The following is a 12,457-nucleotide window of genomic DNA, read 5'->3' as shown; positions in this document are numbered from 1 at the left end:
AAACCTTATCTACATGATTCAATGTAACAGATGCCATCTACAGTACATAGGAGAAACTAAACGACGTTTAAAAGACCGTTTTAATGAACACCGCCGCACTTTAGATAACGCTAACACCAAATCCAAGCCTACTACAGTCGCAGAACATTTCCTCTCCTCTCCCCACAACATGTCTAAGGACAAGCAATTAATTCTTATCGAAAAAATATTTTCTAACAGAGACTCGATCTGTAAGGCCAGGGAAGCTTTTTTAATTTCAAAAGGCAAGACAATTGATCCCAACGGTTTAATATCCGCGAAGAAACGTATTAGCTTTCAGGTTATTATTTTACGGCCACTTCCGTTGTTTTTCTTAGTATTTGAATTCAAATTCGTTGTAACTGCCATGTTTTATCACATTTTTCCAGTATTACGTCAACATCCATTTACTACATATATGTACATGGAAGCAATCCAATGTAAACTCTCATTGTACCTGAAGAAGGCTGGTTTGGTCGGCCGAAATATAGTACACCACGAAAATCAAATCTACGTTGAATCGGCTCTTGCTTAAAATATTTAGTTTCTCAACTTATTATTACGCTGATCAGATCAAGCCACTGATCCAACGCACACCGACAGGAAGATTGTGCACGGTTGCTTGCTTTTATCGTTTAGTTTTGCAATTTCCCTCTCTGCGCGAGAACTAATAATTGTTCTTTTAGTCTATTGAATTATTCTGCATCTTTCGTGTCAAGAGTCAGTTCTCCGGTGTTAAATCAATATATACTAAAGTAAAGTTAATTTTTTTTTGAAACATACCTGTTGTTGATATGTAAGTTCGTTGTCTTTGTTACGCTTGAACCACAAAGTGTAGACAACAATGGAGTATAACCAAATCATTAAAACGACTGATCCAGATACGAAGAAGCCCCAAACATAAAAGTTAGCAAGGTACATCTTTCTATCCGTCCAGTTGTGATTACAGGATTTAAGAGGAACGTTGCCGGAAAAGCTCTGCAATACGAATCCTCGGATGCTTATTAGCATAGAGAGCGACCAGGTAATGGGAATAATTATCTAAAAAAGAAAGTGTCAGCTTTTCACTTTTTTTTTTTTTCAGTACACGCCAAGGTGTGATTCGATAATTTTACCATTAATATGCTACTATGACCAAAAACTCAATTCACATCTTGATTTGGATTACAAAGCTACGTTAACTAAAAGCTCTAACTGACTGAAGTTTTAATCCTTGATTTCAGAGAGACACGTGTTTATTTTAACTGGAATATTCCTAGTTAATGGTCCGCCATTACTAACTGTAAAATCTTGGGAGAGCTGGATCGAGGAGAAAGTGACGTCAAAGATTCACAAGTTTAAGAATGCAATGCATGCGTGCACGCGGTCGAATTAATATATATGCAGCAAGGGAGTTTCACGCATGCAGGCTGTTAAACTCGTGTTTTACATGTATAATAAGCTGAACTTGCACGCTGAAATTTTAAGCTAGTGAGTGAATGACGTCACTTTTCCCTACATCCAAATCGGCGGGTTTTGAACGTGACTAATGGCGGATCGTGCACACACTGTAAAATACGGGGTCCTATGGTACCTCATTGAACGGGCTTCAGGATTGGCCAAAAGAACAATAGAACGACAAAGATAACAATGGATTTAGCACACAAAACAATAAAAAGTACGACGCTATACAGCCAATGAAATATAATGTTCAATAAGACGTGCGACCAACCCCTTCGTTTGTATTTGCCCCCCCCCCCCCCCCTCTTCCTCCATTCAATGCTAAATCCGACCGAGGGCTATTGCCACGCCCAGACGTCTATTCATATTTGTTAACTATAGGACACCAATTGCACCCGTTTACTGAGAATGGCTAAAGAGTTTTCAAGTGGCAAAACCGTGAAAGTATAAATGTTATACAAATGTCTTCTCCTTTTAGACATTTAGGCTAGCCTATGTCTCCTATCCGTTCTTGCCCATCATTTCGAGTTATTCGTAAGGGACCCTTGAAGATCATGTTGCTAGTTTAGAAAAAGTGAACAAGAAGCTCCGAAAGAGGAATGAAAGACAACGCGCTAAATGCAGCCAAAAATTACCGACCGCTGACATGACACCAAAGTCCAGAACAAATGCACAGATCGCAGAATCCTTGTTGAATCCAAAACGAGTCCCTGAAGTTCTACGAAAAAGGCTTTTCTTTGGTAAGTTAAACGTTCTTATGGATCAAACAAAAGATTCTGCTAAGGCCAACAACACCACTGTGGGAAAGCGTACTGTTCGAGCAGCTATCGAAGGCAATGTGGTGAAGAACTACACATTAGTAGGCGCCATGAGTAAGGAGACTAGGATTTCAAGGAAAAAAAGTATCCTTATTTCTCTTAACCCTCGACTAAAGAAGAGCGCCCAAGAATTTCTAGAGGGCGAGGACAACAGTCGCATGTTGCAGGGAAAAAGAGATACAAAGAAACGCGGTGGTGTGCAAGTCCAAAAGAGAATTCTGAGTGGCTACATGTATAACTCATACCACAAATACTTGGCAGAGGACCCAGCAATGAGAATGTCGCACGCCACATTTCATAGATGGTGAGGCCGAAATACTTAATTCTCGCAAAGTTCTCATCTCGCGACATCTGCCGGTGTCAAAGGCACCAAAATATCGCATTGTTGCTGCGTGCTGTAAACGCTACAGGGGCTAATTATTATTGCGTGAAGGAATTGAGTTACCATTCCAGAAAATTGTACTATAGATAGAGCTATACAATCAGATATGTATTATGCGATGTTTCAGTAAGAGTGATTTTTCGACCTTTTCGAACCCTCGCTTGCACCCGTTTACCCGAATAGCTGCTTTTTAGCGCAGCTGAACAGAGTGTAGAACATTGGGAAAATTAGACTTGCATTGTTCAACATCTTTTTAATTCTCTCGTAAGAAATTATCCGTTACCAAGAGAGTCACGGACGGCCTTATGCGCCTACTGGCGCAAAGAGAAATAATGATGAAGAGAGTCACGGCAAATTTGATCAAGGGCATCACAAAATTAGTTTGCTTTATAATTCGCTTAAACCAAATTCGAAAACGAAACGGTTTTACAGCTACCTTTAAGTTATGCATAGTGAGTTTTCCTTTGTTTCCTCGTGGATGCACTATGGTATAGTAGCGTTCCCTGGCAATGACAATCATTGTAAAAACAGAGCTATATGATCCAAGCCACGTTAGCTTTCTGAAAACCATGCAGATGGCATTCCCGGGCATCTCATAAGGGCTGCTGAGATGATGGCTTGAAATGAAGTGTGCGAAAAAAAATACCGTAAAAAGAATGTCTGCCCCAGCCAGATTGACAAGCGTATAATTGAATGCAGTTCTAGAAGATAATGAAAATGGATAAGGTACATTGACCGGTTAATGGGAATGGGTCGTCGTCGTCATCATCATCATCATCATCATCACATCAATCTTGTTCAGCTGAGCACAAAGTGTTATACTAATTGGACAGTTTCTCAAACTCATCAATTATGCAGTGACTGCATTTGGTTCTTGTACAGTCTTATTTTATAACAAGTTATAAGAGAGTGGATGAATATAGAACTACTGCCATCTACCTCATGTCAGGATTTCTAATCACCAGGAAGCAAACGAGTGAGTTTCCAACAAGGCTTGCTGCGACCATGATGGCCTTAAATGTTACTAAGGTTACCTCAGTTGAATTAAACATTACTACAAACTTCCACGATCCTGCAAAAGCAAAATAAAAATTGAAGGCTTAGTTTACTTTGTTCTTGTTTAATGGTGTTTTAAAGATAACTAAGAATTTCCTCGGCAAGGAAGATGTTAAAACATGTTCTGATGAGTAAAAGCAATATAGAATTGAGAATACACCACACATCCCGGAGGGTTTTTTTCCTCAAAAATTGCGCGAAAACAAGTGCAGTCTCCGACAAAATTCCTTGAAACAACTCTCAATTACGCAGATTTGGTGCGAGTCTCTCTTACCTTTCCCAATAATGTTTTCAATCACTTTTCTCAGCAGATCCTGTGAGCAAACACTGTCAGGATGAAGGGAAGTGCACTGTGTCCCAACTAGGGCTTAGAAAAAAGAGAATTTTTTCGTGTGTTAGGCGGCATTGCATTAATCTCTTATTTTACTCTGTACTTTGCCATAACTATTTTATCAGGACAAATGACATTAACTAGGAAAATCCTACCAATTCCCTAGGCCCTTATTTCCTTTTCCCAGGACGAAAAGAACTTCTCAGGGACGACCTCTTACCGATCGCCTTGAATCGTCAATAAAATCCCACCTGCTGCATACATGTAATACATTCAACATCTCAGCTTTGGTTTTCAATTATAATTCTACGTAATATCTTCGATGCCTTTCTTCCAATGACAATCAATGACATCCTCTGCATTGTTCAAACAATGCAGAATATGGGTTTACCTTCCAGCCAAGTAGAACATGCTCGATTTCAGCTTGTAACAACTGCAAGATTTAAATAAAAACTTGCATCAGATATCAGTTGATCCCTGTTAAGTAAGATTTTGTGTCGGCAAACTTGAACTTTAAATCGTGCTCTAGATAAACAGTTTTCATCGCACAAAAAGATCTGTTTGCCGGATATCGGAAATAGTCAATCAGAAAAACTAGTCTTAAAACGGAAATTAAAATTTGAACAAGAGGTGTTTACCAGTTCTTTGCTTGATAACATTGTTCCAAGCTTTATCTAGCTGGTTAGAGATCATTAGGGATCATTTTGTTCTATCTTAATTAAATTTCCATTTATTTTACCTTTCTTTAAATTTCTAAGGTTTATTCGGCTTTCCTGGTCGGCCACATTATGTACCACGGAACAACCAAAGTTTGAATGAGTTTTAAAATAATGATTTTTCGTTAGCGCACACAACATAACAAATGGCACAAACTCATCCGAAAGCCATCCGGTTGTCATGTAAAATAATGTCGAATTTTTTTATCTAAACCTTGTTAAGAGCAAAAAGGTGACTTTTTAGTTCATTTGTGTAAAAATGAGATTAACAAATACGGATCATCTGACGTCGACTATTGGGAAAGATAATGCAATCAATCAACGTTAATTTTGTAGAGCAAGCGCTGACATTTCTCGATGGGTTTTAAGATACAATACATACTTAATTGACTGTTACCCATAGGGGCTTTTCAGGGCCAGTGAAACACAACGAAACGACAGAGAAGAACAACAGCAACTGTAAAGAATCCCAAATGAGTGATGCTATGGGTCAGCATCCGCCAATTTCGTCTGCAATGTCAAAATGAAGAGTACCAGCACGTGTGACAACGAGAAGATTTGCCAATGCATGCTGCATTATGCGTTAAGAGAAAAGTGCCATGCCCAGAATGTGGCATGCCGATAAAAAACGAGTTACTAGACAAACACAAGGAGAAAGGATGTCCGCATTCAGTTGAACCTTTCCCACTTAGTTGTGGTCAACTACTATCGCGGTATGTAAATAATTTTTACGTTATCATGAAATGTACACCCTGCAGCACTCCAACATATTTCCCTTGTATCTTTACAACAATAGACACTAATATTGCTAGTACCTTTTACGGGAATTAAGTGGTTAATATATAGATTTAGCCAAGGCTAAAGCGGAGCTCCCGGCGTGTTTATTTTTACTGGCTGTAGGATGAAAATAAAAGGCTTTGGAACTGTCTGCCTTTTGGTTTTCCCGGATATTGCTTAATTATGTAACATTTTCTTTGCTGCCTAACTAGTGAATTCCACGGTTAATTTCACCTGAAAAACCGACTGATCGCATAAATCACGAAGGGATAAGTGTGATATCGGTTTTTCCAGCGAAATCTACTGTCGAATTCACCAGTTAGGCAATTAATTTTTCTTGAATCGCAAGAGTTTAAAAGAAAACAAGCAAATCCTCAGCAAGCGAACGGAAAAGGAAAGAAACCATTTCAGAGTCGACTGTCAAACGCCAGCGAACAGGAATCACGCTAAAATTAGAAATCACAAACGTACTATAGCTCGTGATGTGACAGATTGTCTTTGTCGGTTCAAGGTCAAACATTCCACTTTATCTCTGAAAACGAGATCATTTACAATTCGATGTATTTCATTGAAACACGCCAGCTTGGCTTAGAACCAGAATCGGCTAGAAAGGACAAACTTCAAACAAGATCTCCAACAAATTACCTGTACGTGATCTAAACAAACCTCTGAAAACACAAGCTGGTGATATTTCTCCTTATACTTTTACGAGAACTCATTGCGATTACATGTTTCGGAACATAAGTGCAAAATTCTTGTCACTGTCCGTGTCGAGGCACATCGAAAAACAGTTAGGCAAGCGGAGCAAAAAAACTTCTTGTTCGCTCGCATTTTAAGGCCAAACAAACCAGCAACAGATCGATTATTTCTGTCCAAAAAGAGTACAGATGATTGTTATTTAATTCCAGTTAACAATAAAAATTCGAGTTTCATTCCTTAACAAAGGAAAAAACGACTAAACCACGTTTTAGAAATATGCATCCACTTGAAATAACTCATCCGTAGAAATAACAAACGCTTTAGTGTCCAAGAAAAGAATTTGTGGAGTAACTTCTTCCACCAACTTTAAGCAATTACTGGTGTTAGTACGGTTTTGTCGTTCTCGTTCTCTTTCTCTATTCTTTCGTTTCTGTTCTTCTGACATAGGCCGTCCAGGCATCTTGCAACCTTAGTAGATTCGAAATTAAAAATCTTAAGACATACCAAAAACTGCAATTCAGAGTAAAAAGCAGCCCTGAACAAATTAAAAATAAACACTCAGCTTTAAGTTTATATCCCTCCAATGCTTGACTTGAATAACTACAGCTATATTATGTTAAACCTGGATTGAAACAAGCGAAAAATGCAAGAAAAATATATTTTCCAAACCGTACCTGAACACGAAAAGCATCGACTGTCAAGAGCGTTGCTGACGTAGCATGGCTGTGTAGCCGCGTCGAGCCACAGAAAGAGCGCGAAAAATTAAGCCTCGTTCAGGTGTGAGTGTGAGTGTCTGACCTGGCTTGAGCCTGTGATCCAATCAACAACCAGTCCTAAGTCAGCGGTCAACTTCAAAAAAACAGCTGACCTCGATAAGGTCTAACTTGAGCCCGCGATATGGTCACGTGATACCTTTCTTTTTGACAGGTGTCAATTGACCAAAACATTGATGTCCAATATCAAAGATGTATGCTGTAAACTACAATAGCTATAGTGTAAATACATCTTATTCGATGGTTTATCATATAATACGCGCGGATATTTTGTGAGTTGCGTAGTATTTTTCCAAGCCCCGCAGGGGCGAGGAAAAATACCAGCAATGGTTCTACAAAAAGGTGTTATTTTGCTTCAATTTTATTTGGTAAGAGTGTTTCTAAAAAAATGCATTATCTGTCCTTCAGGCACAGAAAGCCAGCCAAATGTCCTTTATTTGATTGTATAAACGAAATGACGAGAGACAAGCGATGACTAGCTAAATTCTCCGGCTTTGTATCGTGTTGAAAACAATTTCGTTCATCGAAAACTCCAGTTCCGTCCGTATTTGCTCTGTTCTACAGTGTAATACCGTCTGTTATTTTGCGCGTTCTCTTGACCAAATATGGAAAAATAACGTAATAGTGGAATAATAAACAGGGCTCGATTGTTCGAAAGAAGGCGATTAACTTAATCCAGGATTAACGTAAACTTTTGTTTCATATTTTTTTTCTTTTCGGTGAAAGTTTCCTTGGCTTATTTTTGTTTCTCAAGGTTGACTTCTTCTATTGTACAGTTGTGCCAAATATCAGCGTTGAACAGCATTTGGGAGTAGAGAAATAAACTCCTTGGTTAATTTTTAATCTAGGATTAGCGTTAATCGCCTTTTGAACAACCGGGCCCTGGAGTATTGCCTCCTCGATAAGCTCTAAACTTGAGCCCGTGATATGGTTACGTGATACTGGTCACATTGGCATACATGGAGGGGCGGACGGACGTACGTACGTATGTACGGACGTTCATGACGTCATGGCTATAAAACCAAATTTTCTCACATCGATGGGTTACCATATTTTCTTAGCTATGGTGCTCCGCAAGCGCGCGCCTTCCGTGCGGAGCTCCGCTAAAATTAACATTTTCTGCAGGACGGTACGTTTTATTCTTTATCACTATACTCTTCGTATTGGTCGTCAGTTGGAGGCTCCCCACACTCACCCGATTCAAAAATCGTGGAACAAATTTTAAAAGTTTGAACATTTTTTGTCAGAAGCCAGGTTAATCTTCATTTGCTTAATTGCCCAGAGAAAGCCGTAGAATGCCAGGTGCCGGGCTGCAAGCGGGCTATTAAGCGCAAAAATACGGCTGACCATCTGGTTGAATCAGCTGTGTCTCATTTTCGACTTCAATCTGGAGAGATACAGCATTTGCGCCGCGAAATCCATGAAAAAGTAATATTTAATTCGTGGATGCGATAGCATATTTCATTAATCATTCCTGTAACTGATCATAGAATCGCTTTATGAGGCTAATTTATAACTACAGTAGAATCTCCTCTAAGCGGCCTACGAACATGTTGAAATTGTTTCGCTTCTGATGTTTTACAACAGCTACAAATCCTTAATGCCGTGTAAATGTTAAGAATGAACTGAACATAAACTAAAGAGAATTGGATTGCCAGGATTTAATTTTACAGACCGGTAATTTTCAAGTTAACAAGCTAAGCGTGAAAAGCAATAGACCTGAGACCACGGAAGAGTCCGTAACTTTTGCGTTGGTTGGTAACGGTCGTATCATCTCGCAAGTGCCAACTCACGCGGCAATTCTGGGGAGACCGCGTCTGATCTTTTGGTTCTAGTAGATCAGTAAATCAGCAAAATCAGTCCCAAATTACGCCTCCTTGAAGATCTATAGACAGCAGAGAATATATATGCATTTCTTCTATTCACGCAGAAAGCGAATTTGGTACTTCAAAGTAAGTTCTGTCTTTTTTAATAATTACCAGGGATTCGATGCTACAACACCCCACTGATTATCCAATTTCCGCTCTATATCCATTACGTCGTCGCTTAGGGGAAGTTAAAAAGCAAATGAAAATTTGCGATCTCCTATACAGGAGGTTCCAAATATGGTAATCTGATCTGTTATTTTGGAAAACTAGGAGAGGAATTGTGAAAAGATGGTCGGAACGTTTGCTATAGTCTCTATTATAGTTACGACTACCACAGCACCTTTCCATATCTAACGTGAGAATGCCATGTATTTTTATTGGATGCTTGATTGAAAAAGCTCAATTCGATTCTCACGATGGCCGCACACAATGAGGCATTTGTCTCGCGAGGCGAAAAATATCAAATATGTTTGATTTTTTCCTCACGGCCTCGCGAGGCGTATTTCTCACCAAAAGTTCCCCGCACACGGTGAGGAAACGGCTGAGCAAACCGCTACGCGGGGCATTTTGCTCAGCTCTTTCCTTAATTAATCAAACATTTTCTCTCATATCAGAGCAACCCACAAAATCAATATGGCCTGAAGGAAAAACATTCGGCATCATTTCGATGGACTATAGAGAAGTTTTTGGAGTTTCATGCCCTTCAAAGGACCAAGCAAGAACCCTTAACCAGCCAAGCCTTTATTAAAACTGGCCACAGATGGAGGGGTGTCATCGACAACAGCAGTGTCTTCTTACAACTGCGCGCAGCTGCTAATCCTGACCGCACATTTAAGGCACAACCCGAAAATTTCCAAAGCATAAATCAAATCAGGAAACTATTTCTTCGGTTCTCCATTCACGATTCAGAGAGATTGCAATCGAAGTTTTCAACCGCCCTTCACTGAAACTGATTTTAGAGTCCCTACCAGGGGTTTTGGGGAACAGAGAACATGGCTAATTTGAATGGGGAACACGGGAACAATGACAAAATATTTAAGGGAACGAAGGAACATAAACAATTTTAGGGATCAAAAAGCTGGGAACAAGTTTGAAAGTAATTTCGGGAACAAGGGAACACAAGCAATTCTTTTAAGGGAACAAGGGAACAAGGACCCCCCCATCCTTCACTGGGAGTGGTGATTAACAAAATTCTAAACGAACTCACAAAAAGAACAGCGTTAAACTTCTGGAAGCGATGATGATGGAAGAAAACTACTTTTTCTTTTCAGCAAGTAAAAATATAATCTTTTGTTTGACTAGGTTTGTTTTGATGCCTGGCGAGCACACCAAGGACAAGATTGTGGATGTTGGACGCGTCACTCTTAAAGAAGGGGACATGTGTGGTGCGCGTGTGCCAGGTTTTTTTTTTTTTTATTTATTTAACATAACAGAAGTTTACATTGCACATATAAAAAAAAAAAAGAAAACAAATACAACTAATGATCTGACATGCACGAGAACTGAGTGATTAATCAAAGAGGGCGAATAAAGTAAATTAAATCATGTAACTTTCTCAACCTTATATTTCAAATTAATCTTATTAACAAATTTAGATAAAATAATCGAGCTCTCTTTTAGCTTGTTTGAATAAATGTAATACATCATGTATAAAAAAGTATAGTTAAACTTTCTCACAGCCCCACGCCCAGCAAGGCATTGCTTAAACAATGTTTTTGCGAGTGTGCCAGATATGAACATATTCATTGATGGAAATGGAAATCTGGCCGTTAAAGTTATAATAACAGATCTGGAATATTAATTTATGCTATATTCGTTTAATTAATTAGGACTCCATTTAGAATAGGCAATTTCATTTCTCCATTTAGTGCATGAACTATGTCTTTTTACACATTCAACACACTAAAACTGTAAAAATTTCAAAAATAAAACCTAATAGTCTTGAAACATATTTCACTCTTCCAACCCGCTCTTCAGTCAGTGTTCTTACGCATATTTCAAGACCTTAAGGTTTTCTTGTTACGGTATTTTCAGTTTTAGTATGTTGAATTTGTAAAAGGATCTCGACGTTCAAAAGTTATTTCGCCATTTATGGAAACCATTTGTTCATGATGACAGTCAACAACATCCACGGAAACCACATGCGACATTTCCTAACGTTACAATAAATTATTGAAAGGTCGTATTACACGAGACAACTTGCGAAGTCGATTTTCCACGCAACACGGTTAAGTGAGAAATCGACGGCCGTTATGTTAGAGCGTTTTCACTCACATGACCAGCAGCCATATTGGATTACTAAAAAATATATATTTGCATAAAAATGGAGTTATTCCCTGGGTGATTAGTGCGGTACACCATCATGACCGCCATTTCTTTGTTTTGGAACACCAACATGGCCGCCGTTACGTCATGTGATTTCGCTCTATACGAGTCGATTTTCCAAATATTCGGCGTCCTGCTTTGCGAGTTTTTGAGCCAAGGCGATTTTTAACTATTTATATTTGTTTCTAACAGCTTATATTCATTTAGAATTACAGTATTATTAAGCAAGACCCACCTGTTAATTAATATTGTTACTTGCGTTCTGCAAGCAATAGAACCAAGAAACCTAACATTTATATTAACTGCGATCTAATAGTCGCTGCCGACGAAAGTACCTAATCCATCTGTAAATTCCACTCAAATAAATGTAACTCGTCTTCTTTATCAAGAAGTCGTAGAGACTCATCCTGACCCTTTGATATATTTCCTTCCTTTTCAATGAGATCGAGGAACTCATCCCTTAATTGTGCTTTTCATTAATTTGGTGAAAAAAGAAAAAAAGAATCATCACTTGAAACATTCAAAAAAATGTCGACACCTGCTCTTCAAAGTTCGCAGTGCCCGTGTTAACACATTGCTCCAGTACTTAACCGTTTTCACCGATCTCGGTAATCAAGTCCATGGGAATAATTCTTCGTATTGAAGTTTAAGTTCGAGCATGTTTGAATTCGTGTACGGCCGGATCACTGGTATTCGTGTACGGATTCTCTTTTCTTTTTAACTTCCCGTAAGCGACGACGTAATGGATGTAGAGCGGAAATTGGATAATCAGTGGCGTGTTGTAGCATCGCATCCCTGGTTATTGTTAAAAGAGACAGAGCTTGCTTTGAAGTACCGAAGTTTTCTCCAAATTCGCTTTCTGCGTGAATAGAAGAAATGCATAAATATACTCTGTTGTCTATAGATCTTCAAGGAGGCGTAATTTGGGACTGACTTTGCTGATTTGCTGATCTACTAGAACCAAAAGATCAGACGCGGTCTCCCCAGAATTGCAGCGTGAGTTGGCACTTGCGAGATGATACGACCGTTACCAACCAACGCAAAAGTTACGGACTCTTCCGTGGTCTCAGGTCTATTGCTTTTTCACGCTTAGCTTGTTAACATGTAAATTACCGGTCTGTAAGATTAAATCCTGGCAATCCAATTCTCTTTAGTTTATGTTCAGTTCATTCTTAACATTTACACGGCATTAAGTATTTGTAGCTGCTCTGAAACATCAGAAACGAAACAACTTCAACTTGTTCGTAGGTCGCT

General features: G+C 38.9%; 1 protein-coding gene across 1 annotated transcript in view; it reads right to left on the bottom strand.

Moving 5' to 3' along the window:
- LOC138060012 (neuropeptide FF receptor 1-like) overlaps positions 1 to 4,255 on the bottom strand; it is an 11,006-nt gene extending 6,751 nt beyond the window's left edge. The window contains exons 1-5 of the mRNA XM_068905691.1: positions 4,201 to 4,255; positions 3,989 to 4,081; positions 3,598 to 3,730; positions 3,095 to 3,359; positions 802 to 1,059 (exon numbers count right to left, since the gene is read on the bottom strand). Coding sequence (XP_068761792.1) covers positions 802 to 1,059; positions 3,095 to 3,359; positions 3,598 to 3,710 — 636 coding nt within the window. The 5' untranslated portion in view covers positions 3,711 to 3,730; positions 3,989 to 4,081; positions 4,201 to 4,255. The remainder of the gene's footprint in view (positions 1 to 801; positions 1,060 to 3,094; positions 3,360 to 3,597; positions 3,731 to 3,988; positions 4,082 to 4,200) is intronic.
- Between the last annotated feature and the right edge of the window lie 8,202 nt (positions 4,256 to 12,457).

This window comes from Montipora capricornis, chromosome 1, assembly GCF_036669925.1.
Source record: "Montipora capricornis isolate CH-2021 chromosome 1, ASM3666992v2, whole genome shotgun sequence".
Lineage (NCBI taxonomy): Eukaryota > Metazoa > Cnidaria > Anthozoa > Scleractinia > Acroporidae > Montipora > Montipora capricornis.
This window is presented reverse-complemented; position numbering and strand designations above follow the sequence as displayed.